General features: G+C 46.5%; 1 protein-coding gene across 1 annotated transcript in view; it reads right to left on the reverse strand.

Annotated features, from left to right (window-relative positions):
* LOC135515718 (ankyrin repeat and sterile alpha motif domain-containing protein 1B-like) overlaps positions 1-21708 on the reverse strand; it is a 358368-nt gene that overhangs the window by 228803 nt on the left and 107857 nt on the right. Inside the window, 1 exon segment of the mRNA XM_064939410.1 lies at positions 4002-4103. Within this exon segment, the coding sequence (XP_064795482.1) occupies positions 4002-4103 (102 nt within the window).

Here is a 21708-nt window from a genome sequence, read left to right on the forward strand (position 1 = left end):
AGATTTTAAAGCTAACACTAACCACACTGCTAACCCTAATGCCGAACCTTAAATGAAGACCAAAAAGCACACTTTTGTTTTCATACATTTTCTAATTTTGACTCTGCAGCTGGCCCATCTAGTGGAAATCACTCTGTTCTGCCGCCATACTCTAGCATACCTGTAGTCTTCCAGTCATTTTGCTAACACTAGTTAGCATTGGCTCGTAACACTAGCTCTAACTTCCTCTAACTACCTTCATACTGGACGCAGAGTTAAACAAATGGTGTCCACAAGTTCATCTGACTCCGGGTAAATAGAGTAAGAATTAGATGGCAATTTGCATGAGCATGTGTGGGGGTAACACACCAGAAGCGGTGCTCCTAGTGGCTGGAGACTTTAATGCAGGCAAACTTAAATCAGTTTTACAACATTTTTACCAGCATGTCACATGTACAACCAGAGAAAAAGTCCTAGACCACATTTACTCCACACACAGAGATGCATACAAGCTCTCCCCCGTCCTCCATTTGGCAAATCTGACCATAATTTTATCCTCCTGATTCCTGCTTACAAGCAAAAACTAAAGCAGGAAGTACCAGTGATTCGCTCAATACGGAAGTGGTCAGATGACACGGATGCTACACTACAGGACTGTTTTGCTAGCACAGACTGGAATATGTTCCGGGATTCATCCACTGGCATTGATGAGTTCACCACCTCAGTCATTACTTCATCAATAAGTACATTGACGACGTCGTCCCCACAATAACTGTACGTACATATCCCAACCAGAAGCCATAGATTACAGGCAACATCCCCATTGAGCTAAAGGCTAGAGCTGCCGCTTTCAAGGCGCGGGAGACCAATCCGGACGCTTACATAGAAATCACGCTATGCCCTCAGACGAACCATCAAACAGGCAAAGCGTCAATATAGGATTAAGATTGAATCCTATATTGACGCTTTGCTTGTTTGATGGTTCGTCTGAGGGCATAGCGGGATTTCTTATAAGCTGCTCTGACGCTCATTGGATGTGGCAGGGCTTGAAAACTATTACGGACTACAAAGGGAAAACCAGAAGTGAGCTGCCCAGTGACGCGAGCCTACCAGAATAGCTAAATGCCTTTTATGCTCGCTTCGAGGCAAGCAACACTGAAGCATGCACGAGAGCACCAGCTGTTATGGATGACTGTGTGATAACGCTCTCGGCAGCCGATGTGAACAAAACCTTTAAAAAGGTCAACATTCACAAAGATGCTGGGCCAGACGGATTACCAGAACATGTACACAAAGCATGCGTGGACCAACTGGCAAGTGTCTTCACTGACATTTTCAACCTCTCCCTGACCGAGTCTGTAATACCTACATGTTTCAAGCAGACGACCATAGTCCCTGTGCCCAAGGAAGCAAAGGTAACCTGCCTAAATGATTACAGCCTCGTGGCACTCACGTCGGTAGCCATGAAGTGCTTTGAAAGGCTGGTCATGGCTCACATCAACAGCATCCTCCCGGACACCCTAGACCCACTCCAATTCACATACTGCCCCAACAGATCCACATATGACACAATCTCAATCACACTCCACACTGCCCTTTGTCACCTGGACAAAAGGAATACCTATGTGAGAATGCTGTTCATTGACTACAGCTCAGCGTTCAACACCTTAGCTCCCACGATGCTCATCACTAAGCTAAGGATTCTGGGACTAAACACCTCCCACTGCAAATGGATCCTGGACTTCTGGACGGGCCGCCCCCAGGTGGTAATAGTAGGCAACAACACGTCTGCCACGCTGATCCATAACACTGGGGCCCCTCAGGGGTGTGTACTTTGTACCCTCCTGTATTCCCTGTTCACCCACAACTGTGTGGCCAAACACGACTCCGTAAGTTTGCATTGATCCCACCCCTTTTGTACACTGCTGCAACTCGCTGTTAATTATCTATGCATAGTCACTTCGCCCCCATCTACATGTACAGATGACCTCAACTATCCTGTACACCTGCATACTGACTCGGTACCGGTGCCCCTGTATATAGCCTCGTTATTGTTATTCTTGTTGTGTTACTTTTTATTTTAGTCTATTTGGCAAATATGTTCTTAACTCTTCTTGAACTGCACTGTTGGTTAAGGGCTTGTAAGTAAGCATTTCACGGTAAAGCCTACACTTGTTGTATTCAGGGCATTTGACAAATAAAGTTTGACTTGAAAAGGACAACCAAGACATCCAAATTCACATCCACATCCACAAACCCAAAACCACTCACTCCTACAGAACATCCCATAGTCTTTCTAGGAGCTTAGCCATAACTGCAGATAACCAGGCCACTCAACTCAATGAGTTAACCCGTGAATTCATTATCCTACACTAACACCTCAGGACTAGTGATAACAGTGCATCGTTCTCTGAGAGCAGAAGACAATGGCTGAAGCATTAGGTTGCGTAAGAGAATCCCCCCCCCCTGTGTATAGGAAGAGCAACACAGAGGGCTTACATTGTTCTCGTTCCCTATTGGACAGATACACTTCTTGGAACGACTTGTATCAATCTGCACACATTCGGACACTACACCGCCCGGTACTTTAAACAACCACGTACACTGTCACGACGAGAGAGAGAAAGAGTGGTGTGTAAACACATGCTCAGGTGTGTGTATGTGTGTGTGTATGTTAATGCATGTGTGTGTGTGTATGTTAATGTGTGTGTTAATGTGTGTGTATGTTAATGCATGTGTGTGTATGTTAATGCATGTGTGTGTTAACTTGGAACTACCCCTCCCGGATCCGGTAGAATTGTCATCAACTACACTAATTAGCATAACGGAACGGTCAAAAAATCTTACTAGAAAATATTCATATTCATCAGCTTAGCCTTTTGTTAATCACACTGTCATCTCAGATTTCGAAATTATGCTTTACAGCCAAAGCAAGACAAGCATTTGTGTAAGTTTATCAATAGCCTAGCATAGCATTATGTCCAGCTAGCAGCAGGAAGCTTCGTCACGAAAATCAGAAAAGCAATCAAATTAAATAATTTACCGTTGATGAGCTTCGGATGTTTTCACTCACGAGACTCCCAGTTAGACAGCAAATGTTAATTTTGTTCCATAAAGATTATTTTTATAGCCAAAATACCTCCTTTTCTTGTACACGTTTGGTTGAGAAATCCACCGGAAAATCCATAATATCGACAGAAACATGGCAAATGTTTTTTATAATCAATCCCCAAGGTGTTTTTCAAATATCTATTCGATAATATATCAACCGGGACAATTGGCTTTTCAGTAGGAACAATGGCCGCACAAATCACTCTGAGAGCCACCACCTGACCACTGACGCAATGTTGTTGTTCACGCTCATTTTTCAAAATAAAAGCCTGAAACTATGTCTAGTGGCTGTAGACACAATAGGGAAGCCATAGAAAAAGGAGTCTGGTTGATATCCCTTTCAATGGTCAATAGATATGCATAGGAACGCAGAGGTTTCAAAATAAGAGTCACTTCCTGATTGGATTTTTCTCAGGCTTTCGCTTGCAATATCAGTTCTGTTATACTCACAGACAATATTTTTACAGTTTTGGAAGCTTTAGAGTGTTTTCTATCCTAAGCTGTCAATTATATGCATATTCTAGCATCTGGTCCTGAGAAATAGCCCGTTTATTTTTTTCCAAAAATGAAAATAGTGCCCCCTAGCCTTAAGAGGTTTGCGTGTGTGTGTTAATGCGTGTGTATGTTAATGCGTGTGTGTGGTTAATGCATGTGTATGTTAATGCATGTGTGTGGTTAATGCATGTGTGTGGTTAATGCATGTGTGTGGTTAATGCATGTGTGTGGTTAATGCGTGTGTGTGGTTAATGCGTGTGTGTGGTTAATGCGTGTGTGTGGTTAATGCGTGTGTGTGGTTAATGCGTGTGTGTGGTTAATGCGTGTGTGTGGTTAATGCGTGTGTGTGGTTAATGCGTGTGTGTGGTTAATGCGTGTGTGTGGTTTTAATGCGTGTGTATGTTAATGTGTGGTACCTTGCATGAGTGCAGTGATTTGCTGGGACTTCTGTGCAGGGTGTTCTCTGAGGATCTCCAGAGCTGTCCTTCCCTGGCAGTCTGTGATGTTGGCATCAATACCTGCAACAGACAGACAGAAGACCGAAACCATGTGTCAGACAGGCACCCAGCCGACACTCACACACGAGCAAGCACACACACAAATCGAGCCTCCTGCACACACTCCCTTAACAAGTAAATCTATATACACATTTTAAAGGGGAAGCACCGTTAAGTGTTGCGTGTCGGAGGACAAAGATCCTAAATAGACTCACTTGGAGAAATCATCCATACTGTTTCTGTCTGACAATTTACTGACAGAGGAAGCTAGCCACGTCCATCCTGTATCTCTCGCTCTCTCTCTCTCACACACACACACACACACACACACACACACACACACACACACACACACACACACACACACACACACACACACACACACACACACACACACACACACACACATAAAAGAGAAGGTTGGGTGGATGACAGGGGTCAGACAGTAAACCAGTACAGGCCTGTCACTCTCATCTAAATAAGCCCCCCGAACAAAAACAATATGGCTGTCCGGGTTCCTCACAGGAAGTGCAAAAAGACAACAGAGGAAACAGGAAGCGATTGAGGAAAATAAGGGGGGAGAGGAGTGGGAGGTAGGACAAAGACCACACTCTCTCTCCATATCCTCTACTGTCCTTTCTCTCACTCCATATCTTCTCTCTCTCTACTATATACCATCTAATGTCCCCTTCTCTACTGTATCTCTCCATATCTTCTCTCTCTACATATCTACTGTCCCCCTCTCGCTCTCTCCATATCATCTACTGCCTCTGTCCCCTCTCTCTCTCTATCATCTACTGCCTCTCTACATATTATCTACTGCCCCCCGTTCTCTCTCTCCATATCGTCTACTGCCTCTCTACATATTATCTACTTACCCCACCCCCTCTCTCTCCATATCATCTTCTCTCTCTCTCATCTAATGTCCCCTTCTCTCTCTCTACATATCTACTGTCCCCCTCTCGCTCTCTACATATCATCTACTGCCTCTGTCCCCTCTCTCTCTCCATATCATCTACTGCCTCTCTACATATTATCTACTGCCCCCGTTCTCTCTCTCCATATCGTCTACTGCCTCTCTACATATTATCTACTTACCCCACCCCCTCTCTCTCCATATCATCTTCTCTCTCTCTCATCTAATGTCCCCTTCTCTATCTCTCCATATCTTCTCTCTCTTCATATCTACTGTCCCCTCTCTCTCTCCATATCATCTACTGCCTCTCTACATATTATCTACTGCCACCCCCCTCTCTCCATATCATCTACTGCCTCTCTACATATTATCTACTGCCACCCCCTCTCTCTCCATATCATCTACTGCCTCTGTCCCCTCTCTCTCTCCATATCATCTACTGCCTCTGTCCCCTCTCTCTCTCCATATCATCTACTGCCTCTGTCCTCTCTCTCTCTCCATATCATCTACTGCCTCTCTACATATTATCTACTGACCCCACCCCTCTCTCTCTCCATATCATCTACTCTCTTTCTCATCTACTGTCCCCTTCTCTCTCTGTCCATATAATCTACTGTCCCTCTCTCCATATCATCTACTGCATCTCTACATATTATCTACTGCCCCCCTCTCTCTTTCCATATCATCTACTGCATCTCTACATATTATCTACTGCCCCCCTCTCTCTTTCCATATCATCTACTGCATCTCTACATATTATCTACTGCCCCCTCTCTCTCGTTCCATATCATCTACTGCATCTCTACATATTATCTACTGCCCCCCTCTCTCTCTCTCTCTCTCCATATCATCTTCTCTCTCATCTACTGCCCCCTTCTCTCGCTCTCCATATCATCTACTGTCCCCTTCTCTCTCTCTCCATATCATCTACTGTCCCCCACTCTCTCCATATTATCTACTGTCCCCTTCTCTCTCTCTCCATATCATCTACTGTCCCCTTCTCTCTCTCTCTCCATATTATCTACTGTCCCCTTCTCTCTCTCTCCATATCATCTACTGTCCCCTTCTCTCTCTCTCCATATCATCTACTGTCCCCTTCTCTCTCTCTCCATATCATCTACTGTCCCCTTCTCTCTCTCTCCATATCATCTACTGTCCCCTTCTCTCTCTCTCCATATAATCTACTGTCCCTCTCCATATCATCTACTGTCCCCTTCTCTCTCTCTCCATATCATCTACTGTCCCCCACGTTCTCTCCATATCATCTACTGTCCCCTTCTCTATCTCTCCATATCATCTACTGTCCCCCACTCTCTCTCTCCATATTATCTACTGTCCCCTTCTCTCTCTCTCCATATCATCTACTGACCCTTCTCTCTCTCTCCATATCATCTACTGTCCCCTTCTCTCTCTCTCCATATCATCTACTTTCCCCTTCTCTCTCTCTCCATATTATCTACTGTCCCCTTCTCTCTCTCTCCATATCATCTACTGTCCCTCTCCATATCATCTACTGTCCCCTTCTCTCTCTCTCCATATCATCTACTGTCCCATTCTCTCTCTCTCCATATAATCTACTGTCCCTCTCCATATCATCTACTGTCCCCTTCTCTCTCTCTCCATATCATCTACTGTCCCCTTCTCTCTCTCTCCATATCATCTACTGTCCCCTTCTCTCTCTCTCCATATAATCTACTGTCCCTCTCCATATCATCTACTGTCCCCTTCTCTCTCTCTCCATATCATCTACTGTCCCCCACGTTCTCTCCATATCATCTACTGTCCCCTCTCTATCTCTCCATATCATCTACTGTCCCTCTCCATATCATCTACTGTCCCCTTCTCTCTCTCTCCATATCATCTACTGTCCCATTCTCTCTCTCTCCATATAATCTACTGTCCCTCTCCATATCATCTACTGTCCCCTTCTCTCTCTCTCCATATCATCTACTGTCCCCTTCTCTCTCTCTCCATATAATCTACTGTCCCTCTCCATATCATCTACTGTCCCCTTCTCTCTCTCTCCATATCATCTACTGTCCCCTTCTCTCTCTCTCCATATAATCTACTGTCCCTCTCCATATCATCTACTGTCCCCTTCTCTCTCTCTCCATATCATCTACTGTCCCCCACGTTCTCTCCATATTATCTACTGTCCCCTTCTCTCTCTCCATATCATCTACTGTCCCCTTCTCTCTCTCTCCATATCATCTACTGTCCCCTTCTCTCTCTCTCCATATCATCTACTGTCCCCCACGTTCTCTCCATATTATCTACTGTCCCCCACTCTCTCTCTACATATCATATACTGTCCCCCTCTCTCTCCAGATAATCTACTGTCCCCCACTCTCTCTCTCCATATCATATACTGCCCCCCCCTCTCCACATCATCATATGTCTCGGTCCCCCTCCCCTCTCTCTTTCTCTCTCTCCATATCATCATCATCTGTCTCTGTCCCCCTCCCTCTCTCCCCATATAATTTACTGTCCCTCTCTCTTGCTCCATATCATCTACTGTCCCCTTCTCTCTCCACATCATCTACTGTTCCCCTCTCGCTCTCTCTCCATATTATCTACTGTCCCTCTCTCTCTCTCTTATCATCTATTGTCCCCTTCTCTCTCTCTCTCCATATCTACTGTCCCTCTCTCTCTCTCTTATCATCTATTGTCCCCTTCTCTCTCTCTCTCTCCATATCTACTGTCCCTCTCTCTCTCTCTCTTCATATCATCTATTGTCCCCCTCTCTTTCTCTCCATATCATCATCTTAAAACACCTTATAGTAACACATGAACTGTGTGATATTTGGTGGAGCCAACAAGGAGGCACGAGACAGTACACATGGGCCCAAGTGAGAGAGAACACCATCTCTCTGGCCAGGTTAGATAGGTTTTATTGTTTTGAGCATCAATCTCAAGTCTGTAAATCAAGTGTGATAACCCCAGTGGGTTTTTGTGATCATTGTTTAGTAACAGAAGTGGTGTACATTAACGCTGTAAAACCCAAAAGTGCATACTGGCATTTTAATATCACTTTATTGAGTGATGGTCACTTCAGGAAATGGAAAAGTAGTTTTTCTGGGAGAGATGGAGGTCTCAAAAGGCCAGTTTTGTATCCCTCCAACAGGGGTGTGATATAGGGGGAAATCAAGGTTTCAACAATACTATAATCAATACACAATGAATGTCACCAGATCATTGAACGCCCCAGAGTCTGAAATAGTGAACGTTCTGACGTTAGTTGAGACCACAGGAGATCGAGGTCATACTCAAGCCCTCAAGATAAAAAAAGCCGCATTGGCAGACCTGCTGGGTATCAGAGCACAGGGGGCATTGGCAGACCTGCTGGGTATCAGAGCACAGGGGGCATTGGCAGACCTGCTGGGTATCAGAGCACAGGGGGCATTGGCAGACCTGCTGGGTATCAGAGCACAGGGGGCATTGGCAAACCTGCTGGGTATCAGAGCACAGGGGGCATTGGCAGACCTGCTGGGTATCAGAGCACAGGGGGCATTGGCAGACCTGCTGGGTATCAGAGCACAGGGGGCATTGGCAGACCTGCTGGGTATCAGAGCACAGGGGGCATTGGCAGACCTGCTGGGTATCAGAGCACAGGGGGCATTGGCAAACCTGCTGGGTATCAGAGCACAGGGGGCATTGGCAGACCTGCTGGGTATCAGAGCACAGGGGGCATTGGCAGACCTGCTGGGTATCAGAGCACAGGGGGCATTGGCAGACCTGCTGGGTATCAGAGCACAGGGGGCATTGGCAGACCTGCTGGGTATCAGAGCACAGGGGGCATTGGCAGACCTGCTGGGTATCAGAGCACAGGGGGCATTGGCAGACCTGCTGGGTATCAGAGCACAGGGGGCATTGGCAGACCTGCTGGGTATCAGAGCACAGGGGGCATTGGCAGACCTGCTGGGTATCAGAGCACAGGGGGCATTGGCAGACCTGCTGGGTATCAGAGCACAGGGGGCATTGGCAGACCTGCTGGGTATCAGAGCACAGGGGGCATTGGCAGACCTGCTGGGTATCAGAGCACAGGGGGCATTGGCGAGAAGTCATTTTCTATTTTTCTTTGGTTCAGAGAAAAAGAATGAACAGAGAGGAATTATTGTTTGCTTCAAATCAGCTGATGGACAGGAGCTCCCTCGCCCTAGAGAAAGTACAAAGAAGGTAGTAGAGTTCTATGCTGAGCTCTACAGGTGTGAGGACAAAGAGGATATAACAGTGACAACAGTTTATTGATGGGCTCCAGAAGCTCAGGGTGAACTTGAGCAACCATTGTCTTTGCAGGAGATATACACTGCATTGAAAGGCATGGAAAATGGTGGGCTTCCTGTTTGTTGACTTTTTTTAAAGTCTTTTTGGGCTATGTTGGGAGAGGATTGGCTAACAGGAGTTACCAATAGTTTGACCGGAGGGTTACTACAGATAAGCTGCAGGAGGGCTGTACTCACCCTACTGCCAAAAAAGGGTGACCCTATGGAGGTGAAGAACTGGAGGCCGGTGGCCTTCCTGTGCACTGATGATAAGATCCTGTCCAAGGCTTTGTCCACCAGGCTGAGGGAGGTGATGGGGCACATCATCCACACGGACCAGTCCTACTTTGTTCCCGGCTGGCAGATAGAGGATAACATTTCCCTGATTCTGGATTTTCTGGACGTCTCTATGACTATTGGGTTGGATGCTGGTCTAATTTCAATTGATCAGGAAAAGGCATTTGACCGAGTTGAACATCAATACTTATGACGCAACTTTGAGGCATTTGGTTTCAGCTCTGATTTTATTGCCATGATCACGGTGATGTATGGTGACATTGAAAGTGTATTGAAAGTTAACGGTGGCTTGAGTGCTCCTATTAAAGTGTGTAGAGGTACTAGGCAGGGGTGTTCGTTGTCGGGAATGTTAAATGCCATCGCTATAGAGCCACTACTAAATAACATTAGAAGTTGCATTGAAGGGGTGAAACTTTCAGCGGATATTCCTCCTATTCGTCTCTCAGCATATGCTGATGATGTAGTTATTCTAGTGAAAAATCAAGTGAAGGTGGATAGTTTGAGTCTAATGGTTGATCGGTTTAAGGGAACGTCCTCTGCAAAGGTAAACTGGCAAAAAAAGTTGTGCTTCACAGATTGGGAAATGGTCTGGAGGGATCGTGGCCTTGCCAGGGGGGCTGGAATGGTGTAAGGGTATCTTGGAGTGTACCTAGGGGATGAGGGATCGTGGCCTTGCCAGGGGGGCTGGAATGGTGTAAGGGTATCTTGGAGTGTACCTAGGGGATGAGGGATCGTGGCCTTGCCAGGGGGGCTGGAATGGTGTGAGGGTATATTGGAGTGTAGCTAGGGGATGAGGGATCGTGGCCTTGCCAGGGGGGCTGGAATGGTGTGAGGGTATATTGGAGTGTAGCTAGGGGATGAGGGATCGTGGCCTTGCCAGGGGGGCTGGAATGGTGTAAGGGTATCTTGGAGTGTACCTAGGGGATGAGGGATCGAGGCCTTGCCAGGGGGGCTGGAATGGTGTGAGGGTATCTTGGAGTGTACCTAGGGGATGAGGGATCGTGGCCTTGCCAGGGGGGCTGGAATGGTGTAAGGGTATCTTGGAGTGTACCTAGGGGATGAGGGATCGTGGCCTTGCCAGGGGGGCTGGAATGGTGTGAGGGTATATTGGAGTGTAGCTAGGGGATGAGGGATCGTGGCCTTGCCAGGGGGGCTGGAATGGTGTGAGGGTATCTTGGAGTGTAGCTAGGGAATGAGGGGACTATGGAACAAAATTGGAATGAGGTGGTTGAAATGGTGGAAGGGAGGATGAGGAAATGGCATTGTTTGTTATCTGGTATGTCATATAGGGGACACACTATTATTGTTAACAATGTGATTGCCTCTGCACTGTGACATCGGTTGTCATGTTTTCGAGGCACCATCTGGCCTTCTGGCCAAGATACAGGCAATTATTGGAGATTTTTGGGGGGATAAATATCATTGGGTTCCACAAAGTGTTTTGTATTTGTCAAAAAAGGAGGGGGGACAAGGTCTTGTACAACTTGCTAGTAGAGCTGCTGCTTTCCAGTTCCACTTTATTCAAAGGCTGATATATGGACTGAAAAATGTGGTTTGGAGAGGGGAGGCAGGTCTTGTATTACAGCAGGTAGGGGGATTAGAATTAGAAGTGGTTTGGAGAGGGGAGGCAGGTCTTGTATTACAGCAGGTAGGGGGATTAGAAGTGGTTTGGAGAGGGGAGGCAGGTCTTGTATTACAGCAGGTAGGGGGATTAGAAGTGGTTTGGAGAGGGGAGGCAGGTCTTGTATTACAGCAGGTAGGGGGATTAGAAGTGGTTTGGAGAGGGGAGGCAGGTCTTGTATTACAGCAGGTAGGGGGATTAGAAGTGGTTTGGAGAGGGGAGGCAGGTCTTGTATTACAGCAGGTAGGGCGATTAGAAGTGGTTTGGAGAGGGGAGGCAGGTCTTGTATTACAGCAGGTAGGGCGATTAGAAGTGGTTTGGAGAGGGAGGCAGGTCTTGTATTACAGCAGGTAGGGGGATTAGAAGTGGTTTGGAGAGGGGAGGCAGGTCTTGTATTACAGCAGGTAGGGGGATTAGAAGTGGTTTGGAGAGGGGAGGCAGGTCTTGTATTACAGCAGGTAGGGGGATTAGAAGTGGTTTGGAGAGGGAGGCAGGTTTGTATTACAGCAGGTAGGGGGATTAGAAGTGGTTTGGAGAGGGGAGGCAGGTCTTGTATTACAGCAGGTAGGGGGATTAGAAGTGGTTTGGAGAGGGGAGGCAGGTCTTGTATTACAGCAGGTAGGGGGATTATAAGTGGTTTGGAGAGGGACGGGCAGGTTTTGTATTACAGCAGGTAGGGGGATTAGAAGTGTTTTGGAGAGGGGAGGCAGGTCTTGTATTACAGCAGGTAGGGCGATTAGAAGTGGTTTGGAGAGGGGAGGCAGGTCTTGTATTACAGCAGGTAGGGGGATTAGAAGTGGTTTGGAGAGGGGAGGCAGGTCTTGTATTACAGCAGGTAGGGGGATTAGAAGTGGTTTGGAGAGGGGAGGCAGGTCTTGTATTACAGCAGGTAGGGGGATTAGAAGTGGTTTGGAGAGGGGAGGCAGGTCTTGTATTACAGCAGGTAGGGGGATTAGAAGTGGTTTGGAGAGGGGAGGCAGGTCTTGTATTACAGAAGGTAGGGGGATTAGAAGTGGTTTGGAGAGGGGAGGCAGGTCTTGTATTACAGCAGGTAGGGGGATTAGAAGTGGTTTGGAGAGGGAGGCAGGTCTTGTATTACAGCAGGTAGGGGGATTAGAAGTGGTTTGGAGAGGGGAGGCAGGTCTTGTATTACAGCAGGTAGGGGGATTAGAAGTGGTTTGGAGAGGGGAGGCAGGACTTGTATTACAGCAGGTAGGGGGATTAGAAGTGGTTTGGAGAGGGGAGGCAGGTCTTGTATTACAGCAGGTAGGGGGATTAGAAGTGGTTTGGAGAGGGGAGGCAGGTCTTGTATTACAGCAGGTAGGGGGATTAGAAGTGGTTTGGAGAGGGGAGGCAGGTCTTGTATTACAGCAGGTAGGGGGATTAGAAGTGGTTTGGAGAGGGGAGGCAGGTCTTGTATTACAGCAGGTAGGGGGATTAGAAGTGGTTTGGAGAGGGGAGGCAGGTCTTGTATTACAGCAGGTAGGGGGATTAGAAGTGGTTTGGAGAGGGGAGGCAGGTCTTGTATTACAGCAGGTAGGGGGATTAGAAGTGGTTTGGAGAGGGGAGGCAGGTCTTGTATTACAGCAGGTAGGGGGATTAGAAGTGGTTTGGAGAGGGGAGGCAGGTCTTGTATTACAGCAGGTAGGGGGATTAGAAGTGGTTTGGAGAGGGGAGGCAGGTCTTGTATTACAGCAGGTAGGGGGATTAGAAGTGGTTTGGAGAGGGACGGGCAGGTCTTGTATTACAGCAGGTAGGGGGATTAGAAGTGGTTTGGAGAGGGGAGGCAGGTCTTGTATTACAGCAGGTAGGGGGATTAGAAGTGGTTTGGAGAGGGGAGGCAGGTCTTGTATTACAGCAGGTAGGGGGATTAGAAGTGGTTTGGAGAGGGGAGGCAGGTCTTGTATTACAGCAGGTAGGGGGATTAGAAGTGGTTTGGAGAGGGGAGGCAGGTCTTGTATTACAGCAGGTAGGGGGATTAGAAGTGGTTTGGAGAGGGGAGGCAGGTCTTGTATTACAGCAGGTAGGGCGATTAGAAGTGGTTTGGAGAGGGGAGGCAGGTCTTGTATTACAGCAGGTAGGGGGATTAGAAGTGGTTTGGAGAGGGAGGCAGGTCTTGTATTACAGCAGGTAGGGGGATTAGAAGTGGTTTGGAGAGGGGAGGCAGGTCTTGTATTACAGCAGGTAGGGGGATTAGAAGTGGTTTGGAGAGGGGAGGCAGGTCTTGTATTACAGCAGGTAGGGCGATTAGAAGTGGTTTGGAGAGGGGAGGCAGGTCTTGTACTACAGCAGGTAGGGGGATTAGAAGTGGTTTGGAGAGGGAGGCAGGTCTTGTAATACAGCAGGTAGGGGGATTATAAGTGGTTTGGAGAGGGGAGGCAGGACTTGTATTACAGCAGGTAGGGGGATTAGAAGTGGTTTGGAGAGGGAGGCAGGTCTTGTACTACAGCAGGTAGGGGGATTAGAAGTGGTTTGGAGAGGGGAGGCAGGTCTTGTATTACAGCAGGTAGGGGGATTAGAAGTGGTTTGGAGAGGGGAGGCAGGTCTTGTATTACAGCAGGTAGGGGGATTAGAAGTGGTTTGGAGAGGGACGGGCAGGTTTTGTATTACAGCAGGTAGGGGGATTAGAAGTGGTTTGGAGAGGGGAGGCAGGTCTTGTATTACAGCAGGTAGGGGGATTAGAAGTCGTTTGGAGAGGGACGGGCAGGTCTTGTATTACAGCAGGTAGGGGGATTAGAAGTGGTTTGGAGAGGGGAGGCAGGTCTTGTATTACAGCAGGTAGGGGGATTAGAAGTGGTTTGGAGAGGGGAGTTAGGTCTTGTATTACAGCAGGTAGGGGGATTAGAAGTGGTTTGGAGAGGGAGGCAGGTCTTGTATTACAGCAGGTAGGGGGATTAGAAGTGGTTTGGAGAGGGAGGCAGGTCTTGTATTACAGGAGGTAGGGGGACTAGAAGTGGTTTGTTTTCTGGAGGGGAAATTACTTTTTGTTGATGAAATGCTTTTTTATTTGTATTTATTCATGTTTTGTGTTTATTTAAGAATGACACATTTGTTGTTTAATATCTGAAAAGGCAGAGTGTGCCATTATTTGTGTTACGACTTGAGTATAAAATAAAGGTTTTATAAAATCTCAAAACTCTTCTCTCCATATCATCTACTGTCACTCTCCATATCATCTACTGTCTCTATCTCCCCCTCTCCATATCATCTACTGTCTCTCTCAATATCATCTACTGTCTCTCTCTCCACCTCTCCATATCATCTACTGTCACTCTCCATATCATCTACTGTCTCTCTCCATATCATCTACTGTCTCTCTCCATATCATCTCCTGTCTCTCTCCATATCATCTCCTGTCTCTCTCCATATCATCTACTGTCTCTCTCCATATCATCTACTGTCTCTCTCCCCCCTTCTCCATATCATCTACTGTCTCTCTCCATATCATCTACTGTCTCTCTCTCCCCCTCTCCATATCATCTACTGTCTCTCTCTCCCCCTCTCCATATCATCTACTGTCACTCTCCATATCATCTACTGTCACTCTCCATATCATCTACTGTCTCTCTCCATATCATATACTGTCTCTCTCCATATCATCTACTGTCTCTCTCCCCCCTCTCCATATCATCTACTGTCTCTCTCCATATCATCTACCGTCTCTCTCCATATCATCTACTGTCTCTCTCTCCCCCTCTCCATATCATCTACTGTCTCTCTCTCCCCCTCTCCATATCATCTACTGTCACTCTCCATATCATCTACTGTCTCTCTCTCCCCCTCTCCATATCATCTACTGTCACTCTCCATATCATCTACTGTCACTCTCCATATCATCTACTGTCACTCTCCATATCATCTACTGTCACTCTCCATATCATCTACTGTCTCTCTCCATATCATCTACTGTCTCTCTCCATATCATCTACTGTCTCTCTCCATATCATCTACTGTCTCTCTCCATATCATCTACTGTCACTCTCCATATCATCTACTGTCTCTCTCCATATCATCTACTGTCTCTCTCCATATCATCTCCTGTCTCTCTCCATATCATCTCCTGTCTCTCTCCATATCATCTACTGTCTCTCTCCATATCATCTACTGTCTCTCTCCCCCTTCTCCATATCATCTACTGTCTCTCTCCATATCATCTCCTGTCTCTCTCTCCCCCTCTCCATATCATCTACTGTCTCTCTCTCCCCCTCTCCATATCATCTACTGTCTCTCTCTCCCCCTCTCCATATCATCTACTGTCTCTCTCCATATCATCTACAGTCTCTCTCCATATCATCTACTGTCTCTCTCTCCCTCTCTCCATATCATCTACTGTCTCTCTCCATATCATCTACTGTCTCTCTCCATATCATCTACTGTCTCTCTCTCCCCCTCTCCATATCATCTACTGTCTCTCTCTCCCCCTCTCCATATCATCTACTGTCTCTCTCTCCCCCTCTCCATATCATCTACTGTCTCTCTCCCCCTCTCCATATCATCTACTGTCTCTCTCCATATAATCTACTGTCTCTCTCTCCCCCTCTCCATATCATCTACTGTCACTCTCCATATCATCTACTGCCACTCTCCATATCATCTACTGTCTCTCTCCATTATCATATACTGTCTCTCTCCATATCATCTACTGTCTCTCTCTCCCCCTCTCCATATCATCTACTGTCTCTCTCTCCCCCTCTCCATATCATCTACTGTCTCTCTCCATATCATCTACTGTCTCTCTCTCCCCTCTCCATATCATCTACTGTCTCTCTCTCCCCCTCTCCATATCATCTACTGTCTCTCTCCATATCATCTACTGTCTCTCTCCATATCATCTACTGTCACTCTCCATATCATCTACTGTCTCTCTCCATATCATCTACTGTCTCTACATATCATCTACTGTCTCTACATATCATCTACTGTCTCTCTCTCCCCCTCTCCATATCATCTACTGTCACTCTCCATATCATCTACTGTCACTCTCCATATCATCTACTGTCTCTCTCCATATCATCTACTGTCTCTCTCTATAACATCTACTGTCTCTCTCTCCCCCACTCCATATCATCTACTGTCTCTCTCCATATCATCTACTGTCTCTCCATATCATCTACTGTCTCTATCTCCCCCTCTCCATATCATCTACTGTCTCTCTCCATATCATCTACTGTCTCTCTCTCCCCCTCTCCATATCATCTACTGTCACTCTCCATATCATCTACTGTCACTCTCCATATCATCTACTGTCACTCTCCATATCATCTACTGTCTCTCTCCATATCATCTACTGTCTCTCTCTCCCCCTCTCCATATCATCTACTGTCACTCTCCATATCATCTACTGTCTCTCTCTCCCCCTCTCCATATCATCTACTGTCTCTGTCTCCCCCTCTCCATATCATCTACTGTCTCTCTCCATATCATCTACTGTCTCTCTCCATATCATCTATTTGGTGTTTGTCCCATGTGTCACTCTCCATATCATCTATTGTCTCTCTCCATATCATCTACTGTCTCTACATATCATCTACTGTCTCTACATATCATCTACTGTCTCTCTCTCCCCCTCTCCATATCATCTACTGTCACTCTCCATATCATCTACTGTCTCTCTCCATATCATCTACTGTCTCTCTCCATATCATCTACTGTCTCTCTCTATAACATCTACTGTCTCTCTCTCCCCCACTCCATATCATCTACTGTCTCTCTCCATATCATCTACTGTCTCTCCATATCATCTACTGTCTCTATCTCCCCCTCTCCATATCATCTACTGTCTCTCTCCATATCATCTACTGTCTCTACATATCATCTACTGTCTCTATCTCCCCCTCTCCATATCATCTACTGTCTCTCTCCATATCATCTACTGTCTCTCTCTCCCCCTCTCCATATCATCTACTGTCACTCTCCATATCATCTACTGTCTCTCTCCATATCATCTACTGTCTCTCTCCATATCATCTACTGTCTCTCTCCATATCATCTACTGTCTCTCTCTCCCCCTCTCCATATCATCTACTGTCTCTCTCCATATCATCTACTGTCTCTCTCTCCCCCTCTCCATATCATCTACTGTCTCTCTCTCCCCCTCTCCATATCATCTACTGTCTCTCTCCATATCATCTACTGTCTCTCTCCATATCATCTACTGTCACTCTCCATATCATCTACTGTCTCTCTCCATATCATCTACTGTCTCTACATATCATCTACTGTCTCTACATATCATCTACTGTCTCTCTCTCCCCCTCTCCATATCATCTACTGTCACTCTCCATATCATCTACTGTCACTCTCCATATCATCTACTGTCTCTCTCCATATCATCTACTGTCTCTCTCTATAACATCTACTGTCTCTCTCTCCCCCACTCCATATCATCTACTGTCTCTCTCCATATCATCTACTGTCTCTCCATATCATCTACTGTCTCTCTCTCCCCCTCTCCATATCATCTACTGTCTCTCTCCATATCATCTACTGTCTCTCTCTCCCCCTCTCCATATCATCTACTGTCTCTGTCTCCCCCTCTCCATATCATCTACTGTCTCTCTCCATATCATCTACTGTCTCTCTCCATATCATCTACTGTCACTCTCCATATCATCTACTGTCTCTCTCCATATCATCTACTGTCTCTACATATCATCTACTGTCTCTACATATCATCTACTGTCTCTCTCTCCCCCTCTCCATATCATCTACTGTCTCTCTCCATATCATCTACTGTCACTCTCCATATCATCTACTGTCTCTCTCCATATCATCTACTGTCTCTACATATCATCTACTGTCTCTATCTCCCCCTCTCCATATCATCTACTGTCTCTCTCCATATCATCTACTGTCTCTCTCTCCCCCTCTCCATATCATCTACTGTCACTCTCCATATCATCTCTCTCTCCATCTCTCCATATCATCTACTGTCCCCCCTCTCTCTTTATATATATAATCCGCCCCCCCCTCTCTGTCTCCATATTATCTACTGTCCCCCCCCACTCTCTCTCTCTCCATATAATCTACTGTCCCCCTCTCCATATAATCTACTGTCCCCCTCTCCATATAATCTACTGTCCCCCACACCATATAATCTACTGTCCCCCCCACTCTCTCTCTCTCCATATAATCTACTGTCCCCCTCACCATATCATCTACTGTCCCCCCCCACTCTCTCTCCATATAATCTACTGTCCCCCTCACCATATAATCTACTGCCCCCCACCATATAATCTCTCTCTCTCTCTCCATATAATCTACTGTCCCCCTCTCCATATAATCTACTGTCCCCCTCACCATATAATCTACTGTCCCCCTCACCATATAATCTACTGTCCCCTCACCATGTAATCTACTGTCCCCCTCACCATATAATCTACTGTCCCCCTCACCATATAATCTACTGTCCCCCTCACCATATAATCTACTGTCCCCCTCTCCATATAATCTACTGTCCCCCTCAGCATATAATCTACTGTCCCCTCACCATATAATCTACTGTCCCCCTCACCATATAATCTACTGTCCCCCTCACCATATAATCTACTGTCCCCCTCACCATATAATCTACTGTCCCCCTCACCATATAATCTACTGTCCCCCTCACCATATAATCTACTGTCCCCTCACCATATAATCTACTGTCCCCCTCACCATATAATCTACTGTCCCCCTCACCATATAATCTACTGTCCCCCTCTCCATATAATCTACTGTCCCCCTCACCATATAATCTACTGTCCCCCTCACCATATAATCTACTGTCCCCCTCACCATATAATCTACTGTCCCCCTCACCATATAATCTACTGTCCCCCTCACCATATAATCTACTGTCCCCCTCACCATATAATCTACCGTCCCCCTCTCCATATAATCTACTGTCCTCCTCTCCATATAATATACTGTCCCCCTCACCATATAATCTACTGTCCCCCTCTCCATATAATCTACTGTCCCCCTCTCCATATAATCTACTGTCCCCCTCTCCATATAATCTACTGTCCTGTTTGGGGAGAGGGGCATGACAGCACAGATATGAAACATGATTATATAATATGTACATATTATTATTCATCCCTTACATTTGTGTGTAAAAGGTACTTGTGAATTTGTTAGATTACTTATTAGATATTACTGCACTGTCGGAAATAGAAGCACAAGCATTTCGCTAACCATGTGTATGTGACCAATAAAATTTGACTTGTTTTCAACCTATGGCAGGATGGATTGCAAGTGCTGCTGATATCTCCAGAACAGAACGTGTACATACTGTTAGATAGATCAGCAGCAGTATTGGGATAAACACAGGGGACAGGTTTACATACTCATAAGAACAGAGACAGGGACAGAGGTATGATGGGATAAACACAGGGGACAGGTTTACATACTCATAAGAACAGAGACAGGGACAGAGGTATGATGGGATAAACACAGGGGACAGGTTTACATACTCATAAGAACAGAGACAGGGACAGAGGTATGATGGGATGATGGGATAAACAGGGACAGAGGTATGATGGGGTAAACAGGGGACAGGTTTACGTAGACATACTCATAAGAACAGAGACAGGGACAGAGGTATGATGGGATAAACACAGGGGACAGGTAGACATAAGAACACAGACAGGGACATAAGAACAGAGACAGGGACAGAGGTATGATGGGGTAAACACAGGGGACAGGTTTACGTAGACATAAGAACACAGACAGGGACAGAGGTATGAAGACATAAGAACACAGACAGGGACAGAGGTATGATGGGGTAAACACAGGGGACAGGTTTACGTAGACATAAGAACAGAGACAGGGACAGAGGTATGATGGGGTAAACACAGGGGACAGGTTTACGTAGACATAAGAACAGAGGGACAGAGGTATGAGGGGGTAAACACAGGGACAGAGTAGACATAAGAACAGGGGACAGACATGAGGGGTAAACACAGGACAGGTTTACGTAGACATAAGAACAGAGACAGGGACAGAGGTATGAGGGGGTAAACACAGGGGACAGGTTTACGTAGACATAAGAACAGAGACAGGGACACACAGGGGACAGGGTATGATGAGGGGGTAAACACAGGGGACAGGTTTACGTAGACATAAGAACAGAGACAGGGACAGAGGTATGATGGGGTAAACACAGGGGACAGGTTTACGTAGACATAAGAACAGAGACAGGGACAGAGGTATGAGGGGGTAAACACAGGGGACAGGTTTACGTAGACATAAGAACAGAGACAGGGACAGAGACAGGGACACAGGTAGACATAAGAACAGAGACAGGGACAGAGGTATGATGGGGTAAACACAGGGGACAGGTTTACGTAAACATAAGAACAGAGACAGGGACAGAGGTATGAGGGGGTAAACACAGGGGACAGGTTTAAGTAGACATAAGAACAGAGACAGGGACAGAGGTATGAGGGGGTAAACACAGGGGACAGGTTTACGTAGACATAAGAACAGAGACAGGGACATGGGACAGGGGACAGGTTTACGTAGACATAAGAACAGAGACAGGGGAGGTATGAGGGGGTAAACACAGGGGACAGGTTTACGTAGACATAAGAACAGAGACAGGGACAGAGGTATGATGGGGTAAACACAGGGGACAGGTTTACATACTCATAAGAACAGAGACAGGGACATAAGAACAGAGGTACGAGACATGAACACAGACAGGTATGAGAAGAGTAAGAGAAGGGACAGAGGTATGATGGGGTAAACACAGGGGACAGGTTTACGTAGACATAAGAACAGAGACAGGGACAGAGGTATGAGGGGACAGGGGTAAACAGGGACAGGGGACAGGTTTACGTAGACATAAGAACAGAGACAGGGACAGAGGTATGAGGGGGTAAACACAGGGGACAGGTTTACGTAGACATAAGAACAGAGACAGGGACAGAGGTATGAGGGGGTAAACACAGGGGACAGGTTTACGTAGACATAAGAACAGAGACAGGGACAGAGGTATGAGGGGGGTAAACACAGGGGACAGGTTTACGTAGACATAAGAACAGAGACAGGGACAGAGGTATGATAAACACAGGGGGGGACATAAACACAGGGGACAGGTTTACGTAGACATAAGAACAGAGACAGGGACAGAGGTATGATGGGGTAAACACAGGGGACAGGTTTACGTAGACATAAGAACAGAGACAGGGACAGAGGTATGAGGGGGTAAACACAGGGGACAGGTTTACGTAGACATAAGAACAGAAACAGGGACAGAGGACATATGAGGGGGTAAACACAGGGGACAGGTTTACGTAGACATAAGAACAGAGACAGGGACAGAGGTATGATGGGGTAAACACAGGGGACAGGTTTACGTAGACATAAGAACAGAGACAGGGACAGAGGTATGATGGGGTAAACACAGGGGACAGGTTTACGTAGACATAAAAACAGAGACAGGGACAGGGACAGAGGTATGAGGGGGTAAACACAGGGGACAGGTTTACGTAGACATAAGAACAGAGACAGGGACAGAGGTATGATGGGGTAAACACAGGGGAC

Source organism: Oncorhynchus masou, chromosome 27 (assembly GCF_036934945.1).
Source record: "Oncorhynchus masou masou isolate Uvic2021 chromosome 27, UVic_Omas_1.1, whole genome shotgun sequence".
NCBI classification, from domain to species: domain Eukaryota; kingdom Metazoa; phylum Chordata; class Actinopteri; order Salmoniformes; family Salmonidae; genus Oncorhynchus; species Oncorhynchus masou.